We start from the raw sequence: 14,496 nt of genomic DNA on the forward strand, positions 1-14,496 counted from the left end.
ACCCATTGGTCAGTCAGAGTGCCATGCCGATTGATCTGCCCCAGTGCCACCCCAATTGGTCAGAGTGCCATGCCAATTGGTCAGCCCCAGTGCCATGCCAATTGGTCAACCCCAGTGCCAAACCCATTGGTCAGTCAGAGTGCCGTGCCAATTGGTCTGCTCCAGTGCCATGCCATTGGTCAGTCAGAGTGCCGTGCCAATTGGTTCACCCCAGTGCCATGCCATTGGTCAGTCAGAGTGCCGTGCCAACTGGTCTGCCCCAGTGCCATGCCATTTGTCAGTCAGAGTACTAAGCCAATTGGTCTGCCCCAGTGCCACGCCATTGGTCCACCCCAGTGCCACACCATTGGTCAGTCAGAGTGCCATGTTAATTGGTTCACCCCAGTGCCACCCCAATTGGTCAGAGTGCCAGTCCAATTAGTCTGCCCCAGTGTCATGCCTTTGGTCAGTCAGAGTGCCATGCCATTGGTCCACCCCAGTGCCACACCATTGGTCAGTCAGAGTGCCATGTTAATTGGTCTACCCCAGTGCCACCCCAATTGGTCAGAGTGCCAGGCCAATTGGTCTGCCCCAGTGCCATGCCTTTGGTCAGTCAGAGTGCCACGCCATTGGTCAGTCCCACTGCCATGCCATTGGTCAGTCCCAGTGCCACGCCATTGGTCAGTCAGAGTGCTAAGCCAATTGGTCTGCCCTAGTGCCACGACATTGGTCAGTCCCAGTGCCACGCCAATTGATTATTCTCGTTCCATTTGGAGCGGTTAACTGTCCGGGCCTCGTGCTGCGCTGTCCCTGTTTTGAGTGGGAGATTGACGCAGTACCTGCTGGGATGTGACAGCGCGCTGGCCAATCGGAAGGCGGAAGGGTCAGAAAGCCCAGAGGCCGCGTGGCGCGGCGCCTGCGCAGTTGGTTGAGTTGGGCAGTCGGCAGTTGCTGGAAGGATGGCGGATTGGCGGGATAGCAGCTCTTTCACAACAGTCGCCGAGTTCACCACCCGGCACCTGGCGCTGAGCCTGCGGGTGGATTTCCAGGCCTGCCAGATCACCGCTCGCGCAGCGCTGACTATTGAAGCGCTCCGGGACGGATCGTCCGATTTGGTAAGCACCACCGGCCGGGGGGACACCGGCACTGCGGGGCCGGGGCATCTTCCGAGCCCGGCGACGGCGGGGGTGGTGATGGTGGTGGTGGACGGGGACGGTGTTTCTCAGGTTACTGAGTGCAGGGAGGCTGGTACTTCCCCGCTCCTTCACCCCCGGCCGGTGTTTATAGTGCACCTGTCGGCCTGGCACGGGGTATCTCGGGCTGGCGCCGCCGGTTACCCTCCTGGGGTCACTCCAGTTCCTGTCTATCCGCTACCCCCTGTTCCTGTCCGGGGGAGCCGCCTCGGGTATCGGCATCACTTCTCATCTTCAAACCGTTACTCCAGGGCCAGGCTGTGTGCCGGAGGGGGGGAGGTGAGACTGGGGTGGGAGGGAAAGGATTGGGGTTATGTCCGGGTAGCAGGTAATGAATGGATCGAGGGTATGTGCCTAGGTCGGGGTGGGGGGTGGGGGACAAACTGAGGGTGCAGGCCCGGGGGGAACGGATCGAGGTGGTGTGTGCTCGGAGTGTGGGGTGTGAGAGAATAGATCTCGGGATTGCCGGGGAGGGTGGTGGTGCAGATCGCGGATAATGGGGGGTGGGAGGGGTTGTGCCCAGGGTTGGGGGAGATCGAGCCCAAGGGTGTGTGCCTGGGATTGTGGGGGAAGGTGGGGTGGCTTTGGGGGGGTGGGGAACAATGGATCGGAGGGAATAAAAACAAGAAATGCTGGAATCACTCAGCAGGTCTGGCGGCATCTGTGGAAAGAGAAGCAGAGTTAACGTTTCGGGTCAGTGACCCTTCTTCGGAACTGACAAATATTAGAAAAGTCAAGTGAGGTGGGGGTGGGGCAAGAGATAACAAAGGAGGTCTAGATTGGACCAGGCCACATAGCTGACCAAAAGGTCACGGAGCAAAGGCAAACAATATGTTAATAGTGTGTTGAAAGACAAAGCATTAGTACAGATTAGGTCTAAATACACTGAATATTGAACAGCAGCAAGTGCAAACCTGAAAAAAAAACAGTGGATAAGCAAACTGAACAAACTAAGATGAAATGAAATAAATGCAAAAAAATTTGTAAAAAATGTAAAAAAGAATGTAAAAACAAGGAAGAAAAAATAACTAAAAATGAAAGTAAAATGGGGGGCTGTCATGCTCTGAAATTATTGAACTCAATGTTCAGTCCGGCAGGCTGTAGTGTGCCTAATCGGTAGATGAGATGCTGTTCCTCGAGCTTGCGTTGATGTTCACTGGAACACTGCAGCAATCCCAGGACAGAGATGTGAGCATGAGAGCAGGGGGGAGTGTTGAAATGGCAAGCAACCGGAAGCTCAGGGTCCTGCTTGCGGACTGAGCGGAGATGTTCCGCAAAGCGGTCACCCAGTCTGCGCTTGGTCTCCCGAATGTAGAGGAGACCACACTGTGAGCAGCGAATACAGTATACTACATTGAAAGAAGTACAAGTAAATCGCTGCTTCACCTGAAAGGAGTGTTTGGGGCCTGGGATAATGAGAGAGGAGGTAAATGGGCAGGTATTACACCTCCTGCGATTGCAGGGGAAGGTGCCATGGGACGGGGACGAGGTGGTGGGGGTAATGGAGGAGTGGACCAGGGTGTCGCGGAGGGAACGATCCCTTCGGAATGCTGACGGGAAGGGAGGGGGAGATGCGACTGGTAGTGGCATCACGCTGGAGGTGGTGAAAATGGCGGAGGATGATCCTTTGGATATGGAGGCTGGTGGGATGAAAAGTGAGGACAAGAGGAACCCTGTCACGGTTCTGCGAGGGAGGGGAAGGGGTGAGGGTAGAGGTGCGGGGAATGGGTCGGACACGGTTGTGGGCCCTGTCAACCACAGTGGGGGGAAATCCTCGGTTGAGGAAAAAGGAGGTCATATCAGAAGCACCGTCATGGAATGGATCGGAGGGGTTGTGCCCAGGTTGGGGGACAGACTGATCAGGTGTGTTGGCCTGGTGGGCCATGGACGGAGTGGGGTGTGTACCCATGGAGGTGGGGGGGGGGGCAATGAACAGTTCGGGGATGTGTGCCCGAGATTGGGGGAGGGGTGTGTCGGAGGTATCAGTCGGCGGATGGGGATGTTGTGCCTGGGCGATGGGGTGACAGATTTGGGATGGTGGGGTGTTGTACTTGGGGTGGAATGGGTGTGTGCACCTGGGGGCATAGGGAGGGGTGTCTCTGGGGATTGGGGGGTTGTGGTGTGGTGTGCGCCCAGTGCAAGGAGTAGTCTCCATTGGTACTGATGCTTGATGTGATGGTATGATTTTTGCCCACTTTTTTTACAATAGGAAGTAACCTGCTGACATTAGAATTGAAAGTCAGTTGATTGCCTGTCAAAGTAGTTTCAGGCAAGAGAAGAGCTTCTGTCCATCTAGCTCACTTCTTTGCATTATCCCACAAGCATCAGATATAACAAAGGCATACTCAGCCCAGTCAACCCTGCTCCTCATTAACATTTGGGGACTTGTGCCAAAATTGGGAGAGCTGTCCCAAAGACTACTCAAGCAATAGTCTGACATAGTCAGACTCATAGATTCATACCTTTCAGCTAACGTCTTACACTCCTCCATCATCAGTCCTGGGTATGTCCTGTCCCACTGGCAGGAAAGACCCACCAGAGGTGGTGGCATCTCTAATAATGGAGTGGCAACGCGTGTCCTCAGTGTTGACTCAGACCCCATGCATCAGGTCAAACATGGGCGAGGGAATTTCCTGCTTATAGCTACTGTCCTCCTTCAGCTGATGAATCAGTCCACCAGTGAGGGCGTAGAACACACTCTTGGTGGGGGACTTCAATATGTATCACCAAGAGTGACTTAGTAGGACCACTGCTGATCTGAGCTGGTTGTGCCGAAGGACGTAGCTGCCATATGGGGCTTGCACACGTGGTGAGAGAACCAAAACAAGGGAAAAATCTACTTGACCTCGTCCTCACCAATCTTTCTATCACAGAGGCATCTGCCCATGGCAGTATTGATAGGAGTGACCACAGTACAGTCCTAGTGGAGATGAAGTCATGTCTTCACACTGAGGACACCTCTATTGTGTTGTGTGGTACTACCTCCGTATTAAATGGGGTAGATTCAGAACAAATCTAGCAACCCAAAACTGGGCACCCATGAGGCACTGCAGGCCATCAGCAGCAGCAGTATTGTAATCCGCCACAATCTTACTTCAGGGTCTGGTGAATCCCTCACTTTATTGTTGCCATCAAGCTGGATGACTGAACCTGGTTAAATGAGTATAGAAGAACATGCGAGGAACTGCACCAGGTGTACCTAAAAATGAGTTGCCAACCTGGTGAAGCAACAACACAGGACTGCATGCATGCTACACGCATGCTAAGCGAGCCCACAACCAATGGATGACATCAAAGCTCTGCAGTCCTCCCACCTGCAGCTGTGAATGGTGATGGGCAGTTAAGCAACTAACGGGAGAAGGCTGCTCCAGGGATATCCGTATCCTCTGATGGCGGAACCCACCACGAGTGCAGAAAGCAAGGCTAAAGCATTTGCAGTCACTTGCCAGAAGTGCTGAGTAGCTGGTCCATCGTGGCCTCCTCCTTGGTCTTCACAATTACAGAAGATGGTCTTCAGCCAATTCAGTTCACTCCACGTAACATCAAGAAATGGTTGAGCGCACTGAATAATGGTCCCTGACAGTATCCCAGCTATTGTGCTGAAGACCTGTGCTCAAGAATTAGCTGTGCCTTTATCCAAGCTGTTTCAGTGCAGCTACAAGAGTGGCATCTACTTGCCAAAGTGGGAAATTGCCCAGATATGTCCTGTCCACAAAAAGCAGGAGAAATCCAATCTGGCCAATTACAGCCCATCAGTCTACTCTTAATCTTCTGCAAAGTGAGAGAAGGTGTTGTCAACATTGCTGTCAAGAGGCACTTATCAATAACCTGCTGACTGATGCTCAGTTTGCGTTCTGCCAGGCCCACTTGGCTCCAGACCTTATTACAGAATTGGTTTCAATACGGACAGAAGAGCTGAATTCCAGAGGTGAGTTGCGAATGACTATCCTTGGCATCAAGGTTGCATTATACCAAGTGTGGCGTCAAAAAGTCCTAGCAAAATTGAAGTCAATTTGAATGGAAGGGCAAACTCTCCAGTGGCTTGTCATACCTAGCTCAAAGGAAGATATTTGTGGTTGTTGGAGGCCAATCATCTCAGCCCCACGACATCACTGCAGGAGTTCCTCAGGGTAATGTCCTAGGCCCAACCATCTTCAGCTGCTTCATCAGTGAACTTCCCTCCATCATAAGGACCAACGTAGGGTCATTCATTGATGATTACACAGTGTTCAATTCCATTCGCAACACCTCAGATAATGCCGCATGCAGCAAGACCTGGACAACATTTGGGCTTGAGCTAATAAGTGGCAAGTAACATTCGCACCACACAAGTGCCAGGCAATGACCATCTTCAGCAAGAGAGAGTCTAACCATTTCCCCTTGACAATCAACAACATTACTATCATTGTGTCCCACATCATCAACATCCTGGCTGTCACCATTGATCTGAAACTTAACCAGCCACATAAAACCTTTGTACATGGACTTTGTGACAGGATGTGGTAATCAGTTCTCTGAATTTTGCCAAAGTGTAATCTAGTATAATATACAGTTGTAAAAAAAGTCTCTACAATTTATTATCCCTTGCCTCCCCTATAAGCTATTCTTGCTGTTCGAACATTGACACTGATGACTTTGCATAATTGATTTCTGCAAATGAGCATGTATTGTTACTACCATTGCTGCAGCACCGATCTATGGGTATTGACAGCCCTTTGGAACCTTTCCTGAGTGTCCATTTCTTTTATATAGCTTAGGTTGGGATTTTTGTACTCAACAATTTTAAACAAGTTCTGTCTAAATGGGTTTATAATTTTGTTACCCCTAGCAAACAGGAAATCTTTGCCAGCTTGGTATTGAGCATTTTTATATGCTCATAACGTTTTGATAGATAAGATTTGGGGGCCGCGCAGTGGTTAGCACCGCAGCCTCACAGCTCCAGCGACCCGGGTTCAATTCTGGGTACTGCCTGTGTGGAGTTTGCAAGCTCTCCCTGTGTCTGCGTGGGTTTCCTCCCACATGCCAAAAGACTTGCAGGTTGATAGGTTAATTGGCCATTATAAATTGCCCCTAGTATAGGTAGGTGGTAGGGAAATACAGGGACAGGTGGGGTTGTGCTAGAAATATGGAATTAGTGTAGGATTATTATAAATGGGTGGTTGATGGTCGGCACAGACCCGGTGGGCCGAAGGGCCTGCTTCAGTGCTGTATCTCTAAAACTAAAAAAAACTAAAACTAAACTAAAATTATCACTGATGAGGGTCATTTGCACTGCAAAGGTTTCCTGCAGTTGTGCTATTTCTATCGGCACTATTTGCAGAAATGTACAGATAAAACAGATTTTGTAGTATATAGAAACTGCTCCCAGCTATGCAGTTTATTAACCTCCTAATTTGATATTGCAAACTTTTATAGATCCTCTATTCTTTCATCCAAGTCACTGACAAAGTGAAAATCTAAAGTCCCAGTTTAGATCCCTAGGGAATACCAGTTGTTATTTCAGCATGCCAATCAGAGTACATTCCCTTTATCCCTACTCCCTATCCCCAGCTTTCCCAAAACTGATATTAAACTGTTAGGCCTGCTATTTTCTGTTTTCTCCCGCCATCCCTGCTCAAACAAATGAATGGCATTTGCGATGTTTTAATCCAAAGGCACAATTCCTTAATCTACAGAGAGTTGGAAAATGACTTCCTTCCGTAGCATATTTCTTTTATCACTGCATAGCCTTTACTTTCTACTACTTGTTAATTATTGCCTGCTTTATAATCTGCCTTTGATCGTAGTCGTGCATTCATCAGTCTGTTCATGCTAAGAGTTGGTCCATGCATTGGTCTGATTAAAAATGTAGCTAAATATTTGTAAATCGTAATGGAATGCTGCTATCCTAATTTAAACCAAAAGCTGAATAAACGTAGGTCATTTCAAAACAGGATACTTTGCTAGTCATGCCACACTGGCTTTTTAATTAAATGTGTGGTTTTTATATAAAAAAAATACTGATCTATGTGCTTGACTAGCAGCTGTAACCTTTTGGGGTTTTCAGTTGCTTTGTTAAAGGCAAGTAAAACCATGCTTTTCAGTCTTTAAATGGGGTTTAAGATCCCTGCTTCATTGTTCTTGCTAAAACGTCCATGTAGCAGATTTAAACAAAACTTTGTAAAACTGAAATAAATACAGAAAATGCTAGAAAAATTCAGCAGATCAAGCAGCTTCTGTGGAGAGAGAGAGAGAGCGTGGAGTTAACGTTTCAGGTCCAAAACCTTTCATCAGAAAAGCATTCGCTGTATTTTGGTTTTGTAAAATTGAGTGGTACTTGGTTGTGATTATTTTGTATAGTTTTAATATTTGCATTTTATTTACAGATCTTGGATACAAGAGATCTTAAAATACTCCAGGCTACTGCCAATGGCCAGGACGTCAAGTTTTCACTTGGAGATAAGCACTCCTTTAAAGGAACACCCTTGACAATTACCCTTCCATTTAAATTGCTACGGTATGATGTTAAAATCTAGGAAATGTTCTCATATTCTTTGCTCATTTAATATTGGTGTCAAATCTTGTCATTTAATGCTCGTCGATTTCCTGTGGAATTGCAGGTGGAAGTCAAGACCGTGTAGTTTTCAGGTGAAGCGAGGTTAGAGGATGGGGAATAATTGGACCAGGATGAATCAGTTTAGTCTCCATTTTAAAGGCATATTATATTCTTATGTTTATATATTTCATATAGACTCCTATGTCCACATACATAATGGAAATTACCTCTTTTAACCTTGTACTTTAATTACCCTCTCCTGCTAGCTGCTGCAGTGTCTTCATGGGGCAAAGTTTCTAATTATAACCTGTCAAGTATTACATCAGCCATTTCCAGCATAAGTCTGGACACAAGAAGGGGGAGGGCATTTATAATGGCTCTATCACTCCACTTTGTTTTAAAATTTGCTTGTTACGATTCCATTTATAATTGCATTCTCACCCAGATCTGGAATTCATAAACCAACAAGTGGCATATTTACACAGAACCAAAGATATTTTTAAAGGCATTTGTTTCCAATTTCTTTCACATTCGTATTCTATGATTCTGAAGAGCCCAGTTTTTGCCCTTCTTTCCCTGCAGCTGCTGTAGGCAGTATCTTGCGCAGGTATGAAAAGACCAGCTGGTCCATCAAGTCAGCCCCACACTAGACACTTCCCACCCCCCCGGGGAAAAAAATAGTCTAGAATTTTCCTTTTGTGTAGGTATATGATTCCACGGTTGGTGACTATCATCTGGTACTTCTCCAAGTCCCTATTTTTCATGTTGGAACCTGAATGACAAATTTTGGTGAACTATTTAACTGTGGAACCATGGATACTTAAACACACACTACCTCCCCACTGCCCCCCCCCCCCCCCCCCCCAAATTGCAGCTCAGGCTGAAACTGAAAGCTGCCTGTTTAATCCTCTGACATGCACTTAATTATACTTGCTTGTGTGAATCTACAAATTCTGGGGAATTAGATTTTCTCTAATGTGTAGACTGGGTCACAGTCATAGTGGGCCAGAAACCAGTGTATGCTATGAGCTGCTAGATTAGTGCCAATTTCGGCATCAAGGCCTCCTATTTGTTAGATGTAGTTAGTCTTGGAGCTAAAGGATATATTGACCGTATAAGGGTACAGTGCAGATTCACCAAAATTATGCCAGTGTTTCAAGGGTTAAGTTGTATTTGCATTCCTTTGTGTTTAGAAGGGTGATGGTATTGAAACAGAGTAGATACAACAAAACTATTTCTTCAGTTGGGGCAATCCAGAACAAAGGGAACAATCTTACAATTAGAGCTAGAGTGAGATTAGGAAGTAATTTTACACCCACAGTAAGAAAGTCTGGAACTCTCTTTGCTCCAAAGGTTGGGATTAATTGAAATTTATTAGACTGGTCGATAGAATTTTGTTGAGTGGATATGGATCAAAAGCATGTAAATGGAGGGACAGATCAGCCATGATCTAATTGCATGGCAGAACAGGCTGGAGCAGATGAATGGTCTCCTGTTGCAATGCTGTGCACTAGGATCTTCACACTAACTTCAACTGTGTTAGGCCAACCAATTACCAGCTTTGACTGTTGCCATAAAAATGTCTGGGACATGGATTACTCCACTCTTTTAATGGGGGGTTGAGAGAAGTCAGAAAAAGGGGAAAGGGCTTTTGGTAGAAATAATTGCAACTTGATGTGAGAAAGGAAGAAAATATTTCTCAAACAGGATACACTTATTTTAGTTGTACCGTAAGGGTTTACCTGATGAGGTCCTTTCTTAAGTGCATTACTACTAACCAATTAATGAAGGTACCCCACCAGCATTCAGATCACGAGAGGACAATGGTGGAAGCTGATGAAATGTTTTATTACCTGCACCCCCTTCCTCCATCCCCTCCCCTTCCCAGCTCACCCGCCTCGCACCATCTACCATCTTCCCCTCGCGCCCCCTTCCCCTGCACCCCCTCTCCTACCCCCTGCAGCCCCCTTTCCAGCTCCCCCTCGCACCCCCTTCCCTCCACCCTTTCCCACCGCACCCCTCCCACCACCTCCCACCGGCATCCACCTATCCCTGAGCAGGGGCCCTAACAACCCCACTGCCTTGTGGGCATCTCGGGAGAGACCGAGGCTAAGGGAGTAAACCCCAACAGAAAATCTGGAGTGGAACCCCTAAGGCGGTAATGTGTCACCTTTGGCATGTTTCCAGCAGTTCCTGCAGCCATACCGGTGCCAAACGTCGTGCTCTGCACTCCTTTGGACCCCACCAGGAAGGCCGAGAGGGGGGTTTTGATGCTTGGGCAACTCACAACCTCCATCCATCCGCCCAGGCATGCGCCATGGAGAGGTGACTCCATAGTCGCCTCACAGCAACCAAAACAACACAGAAGGCAGCAGTTATGGGTTATAAGTCCAGCTCAATTGGCATAGAGATTGGGCGCCACGGGTTGCCTTTGTCGGTGGGAGAGGTCATCGCATCTCACTGGACAGCTATCGCCTGCCTCAAACTGGGCAGCCCCCGGTCAGTAAGGTTCTATCCCGCCACAGTCCACCTGCTTCAATGGGTGCTTGGAGCTCAGGGTCATTGCCCAAAACGTGGACTGCAACACCGCACCAAACAGCATGACAAAAGAAGGTACCAGCCCTTCGTTTTGCAAGCTGGAACATCAGAACTATGCGTCTGTCAGATGACCTGACACAAATCAGCGATTCTCGGAAGACCGCTGTCATTAACAATGAGCTTAGTAGACTCAATGTGGACATTGCAGCATTTCAGGAGACACGCCTCCCTGCGAGCGGATCTCTAAGAGAGCAAGACTACACCTTCTTCTGGCAGGGTAGGGATCCTGAAGAGCCAAGACAGCATGGAGTGGGCTTCGCCATCAGAAACTCTTTGCTCAGCATGATACAGCCACCCTCAAAGGCTCGGAACGCATACTGTCCATCCGACTGCTCACCTGCCTCTGGCCCAGTACACCTACTCAGCATCTATGCTCCAACACTCTGCTGCCCACCTGAAGCTAATGACCAGTTCTACGAGGAACTCCATCATATCATTAGTAGCATCCCCAATACTGAACATCTGTTCCTGCTGGAGGACTTTAATGTCAGGGTTGGGGCCGACCGTGACTCATGGCCCTCCTGCCTTGGGCGCTATGGCAGTGGAAAGATGAATGAGAATGAACAGAGACTGCTTGAGTTGTGTACCTATCATAACTTCTGCATCACCAACTCGTTCTTTCATACTAAACCCTGTCACCAGGTTTCTTGGAGGCACCGTTGGAGGTGTCGTTGGCACCAGCTGGACCTCATCGTCACAAGGCGAGCCTCTTTAAACAGCGTTCAGATCACACGGAGCTTCCACAGTGTGGACTGCGACACCGACCACTCCCTGGTGTGCAGCAAGGTTAGACTCAAAACAAAGAAGCTGCATCACTCCAAGCAGAAGGGCCGCCCGCGCATCAACACTAGCAGAATTTCTCATTCACAGCTGTTACATAAGTTTCTAAATTCACTTGAAAAAGCCCTTCAAAACATTTCTGCAGGGGATGCAGGGACCAAGTGGGCCCACATCAGAGACGCCATCTATGACTCAGCAATGACCACCTATGGCAAATGTGTGAAGCAGAATGCAGACTGGTTTCAATCTCACTTTGAAGAACTGGAACCTGTTATAGCCGCTAAGCGCATTGCACTGCTGAACTACAAGAAAGCCCCCAGCGAGTTAACATCCGTAGCACTTAAAGCAGCCAGAAGCGTTGCACAAAGAACAGCCAGGCACTGCACAAATGACTACTGGCAACACCTATGCTGTCATATTCAGCTGGCCTCAGACACCGGAACATCAGAGGAATGTATGATGGCATTAAGAGAGCTTTTGGGCCAACCATCAAGAAGATCACCACCCTCCAATCTAAATCAGGGGACACAATCACTGACCAACGCAAGCAAATGGACCTCTGGGTGGAGCACCACCTCGAACTGTACTCCAGGGAAAATGTTGTCAATGAGACCACCCTCAATGCAGCCCACTCTCTGCCAGTCACGGATGAGCTGGACGTACAGCCAACAAAATCTGAACTCAGTGATGCCATTGATTCTCTAGCCAGCGGAAAAGCCCCTGGGAAGGACTGCATTGCCCCTGAAATAATCAAGAGTGCCAAGCCTGCTATTTTTTCAGCACTCTACGAACTGCTTTGCCTGTGCAGGGACGAGGGAGCAGTACCACAGGACATGCATGATGCCAATATCTTCACCCTCTAAGGACAAGGGTGACCACGGTGACTACAACAACTACCGTGGAATCTGCCTGCTCTGCATAGTGGGGAAAGTCTTCGCTCGAGTCACTTTAAACAGGCTCCAGAAGCTGGCTGAGCGTGTCTGCCCTGAGGCACAGTGTGGCTTTCGAGCAGAGAGATCCACCATTGACATGCTGTTCTCCCTTTGGCAGCTACAGGAGAAATGGCGTGAACAACAGATGCCCCTCTACGTTGCTTTCATTGATCTCACCAAAGCCTTTGACCTCTTCAGCAGACATGGTCTCATCAGACTACTAGAAAAGATTGGATGTCCACCAAAGCTATTAAGTATCATCACTTCATTCCATAATGATATGAAAGGCAGAATTCAGCATAGCGGCGCCTCATCAGACCCCTTTCCTATCCTGAGTGGCGTGAAACAGGGCTGTGTTCTCGCACCTACGCTATTTAGGATCATCTTCCTGCTGCTCTCACATGCGTTCAAGTCTTCAGAAGAAGGAATTTTCCTCCGCACAAGATCAGGTGGCAGGTTGTTCAACCTTGCCCGTCTACGAGCGAAGACCAAAGTACGGAAAGTCCTCATCAGGGAACTCTTCTTTGCTGACGATGCTGCGTTAACATCCCACACAGAAGAGTGTCTGCAGAGACTCATCGACAGGATTGTGGCTGCCTGCAACGAATTTGGCCTTACTATTAGCCTCAAGAAAACTAACACCATGGGACAGGATGTCAGAAATGCTTCATCCATCAATATCGGCGACCACGCTCTGGAAGTGGTTCAAGAGTTCACCTACCTCGGTTCAACTATCACCAGTAACCTGTCTCTCGATGCAGAAATCAACAAGCGCGTGGGAAAGGCTTTCACTGCTATGTCCAGACTGGCCAAGAGAGTGTGGGATAATGGCGCACTGACACAGAACACAAAAGTCCTAGTGTATCAAGCCTGTGTCCTCAGTACCTTGCTCTACGGCAGCGAGGCCTGGACAACGTACGTCAGCCAAGAGCGACGTCTCAATTCATTCCATCTTCGCTGCCTCCGGAGAATCCTTGGCATCAGGTGGCAGGACCGTATCTCCAACAGACAAGTCCTCGAGGCGGCCAACATCCCCAGCATATATACCCGACTGAGATGGCTTGGCCATGTGAGCCGCATGGAAGATGGCAGGATCCCCAAGGACACATTGTACAGCGAGCTCGTCACTGGTATCAGATTCACCGGCCGTCCATGTCTCCGCTTTAAAGACGTCTGCAAACGCGACATGAAATCCTGTGACATTGACCACAAGTCGTGGGAGTCAGTTGCCAGTGATCGCCAGAGCTGGTGGACAGCCATAAAGGCTAAAGAGTGGCGAGTCGAAGAGACTTAGCAGTTGGCAGGAAAAAAGACAGAAGTGCAAGGAGAGAGCCAACTGTGTAACAGCCCTGACAACCAATTTTATTTGCAGCGCCTGTGGAAGAGTCTGTCACTCTAGAATTGGCCTTTATAGCCACTCCAGGCGCTGCTTCACAAATCACTGACCACCTCCAGGCGCTTACCCATTGTCTCTCGAGATAAGGAGGCCAAAGAAGAAGACCATAAGGGTGCACTGGATACTCCAACCTCATTTGGACAGGGCATTCCTCAATTTGACGAGGGCATCACTAATAAAATGATGAAACCTGCAGGCCAGTCAAACTGAAAGAGGTTTAACGAAAAACTAAATGAAGATCTCACAGGTGTCTTCAGTTACGTAGTTTATATCCTTGGGTACCCACCAGTCACTCATGGCATCTCCTTAAAACCCACTCTTTCCATCAAGCTTTGGTCGACCCTCCTAATATCTCCTTTGGCTTACACTGACAACATCTAGCTCTACCTCAACCCCTCCATTGTCTCTAAATTGCCCGTCTGCTTGTCCAACATCCATACTGGGTAAGCAGAAATTTCTTCCAATTAAATATTGGGAAGACCGAGCCATTGTTTTCTCTCCCTGCCACAAACTTCATTCCCCAGACGCTGACTCCATCCCTCTCCCTGGTGACTATCTAAGCCTGAACCAGACTGTTTGCAACCTTGGTGTCATATTTGATCCGAAATGAGCTTCCGACTACATATCTGCACCAGCACTATGGTCACTTATTTCCACCTCCATAACATCACCCGACTCTGCCCTGCCTCAGTTCATCAGCTGCTCTCATCCATGCCTTTGTTGCCTCTAGACTTGACTATTCCAATGTGCTGCTGCCTGGCCCCCCACTTTCTACTCCCCATAAACATGAAGCACCTGGGGAAGTTTTCTCTGTTCGATATTATGTAAATACAAATTGTTTTAACTTTAAGCAGCTTGAGACATTTTAAGGTGCTATATAAATGCTAGTTGCTGTTAGTGTCCTTGTGGGTTTGTGCCATGCTAAATAACTGACTAATGGCCTCACCACATCCGTTTTGCAATATTGGACTGCTAAGGAATGATTCACATAAGCCAGTTACAATCAGACTTATAATTGTAAGACCAATGGTAATTTTTTTTGCCACCACATGACAAACAATCCTCTTTTTTCCCATTTATGCA

General features: G+C 48.2%; 1 protein-coding gene across 1 annotated transcript in view; it reads left to right on the top strand.

Moving 5' to 3' along the window:
- The first annotated feature begins 863 nt into the window (after positions 1–863).
- lta4h (leukotriene A4 hydrolase) overlaps positions 864–14,496 on the top strand; it is a 75,713-nt gene continuing 62,080 nt past the window's right edge. The window contains exons 1-2 of the mRNA XM_068058768.1: positions 864–1,094; positions 7,538–7,668. Coding sequence (XP_067914869.1) covers positions 939–1,094; positions 7,538–7,668 — 287 coding nt within the window. The 5' untranslated portion in view covers positions 864–938. The remainder of the gene's footprint in view (positions 1,095–7,537; positions 7,669–14,496) is intronic.

This window comes from Heterodontus francisci, chromosome 27 (assembly GCF_036365525.1).
Source record: "Heterodontus francisci isolate sHetFra1 chromosome 27, sHetFra1.hap1, whole genome shotgun sequence".
Lineage (NCBI taxonomy): Eukaryota > Metazoa > Chordata > Chondrichthyes > Heterodontiformes > Heterodontidae > Heterodontus > Heterodontus francisci.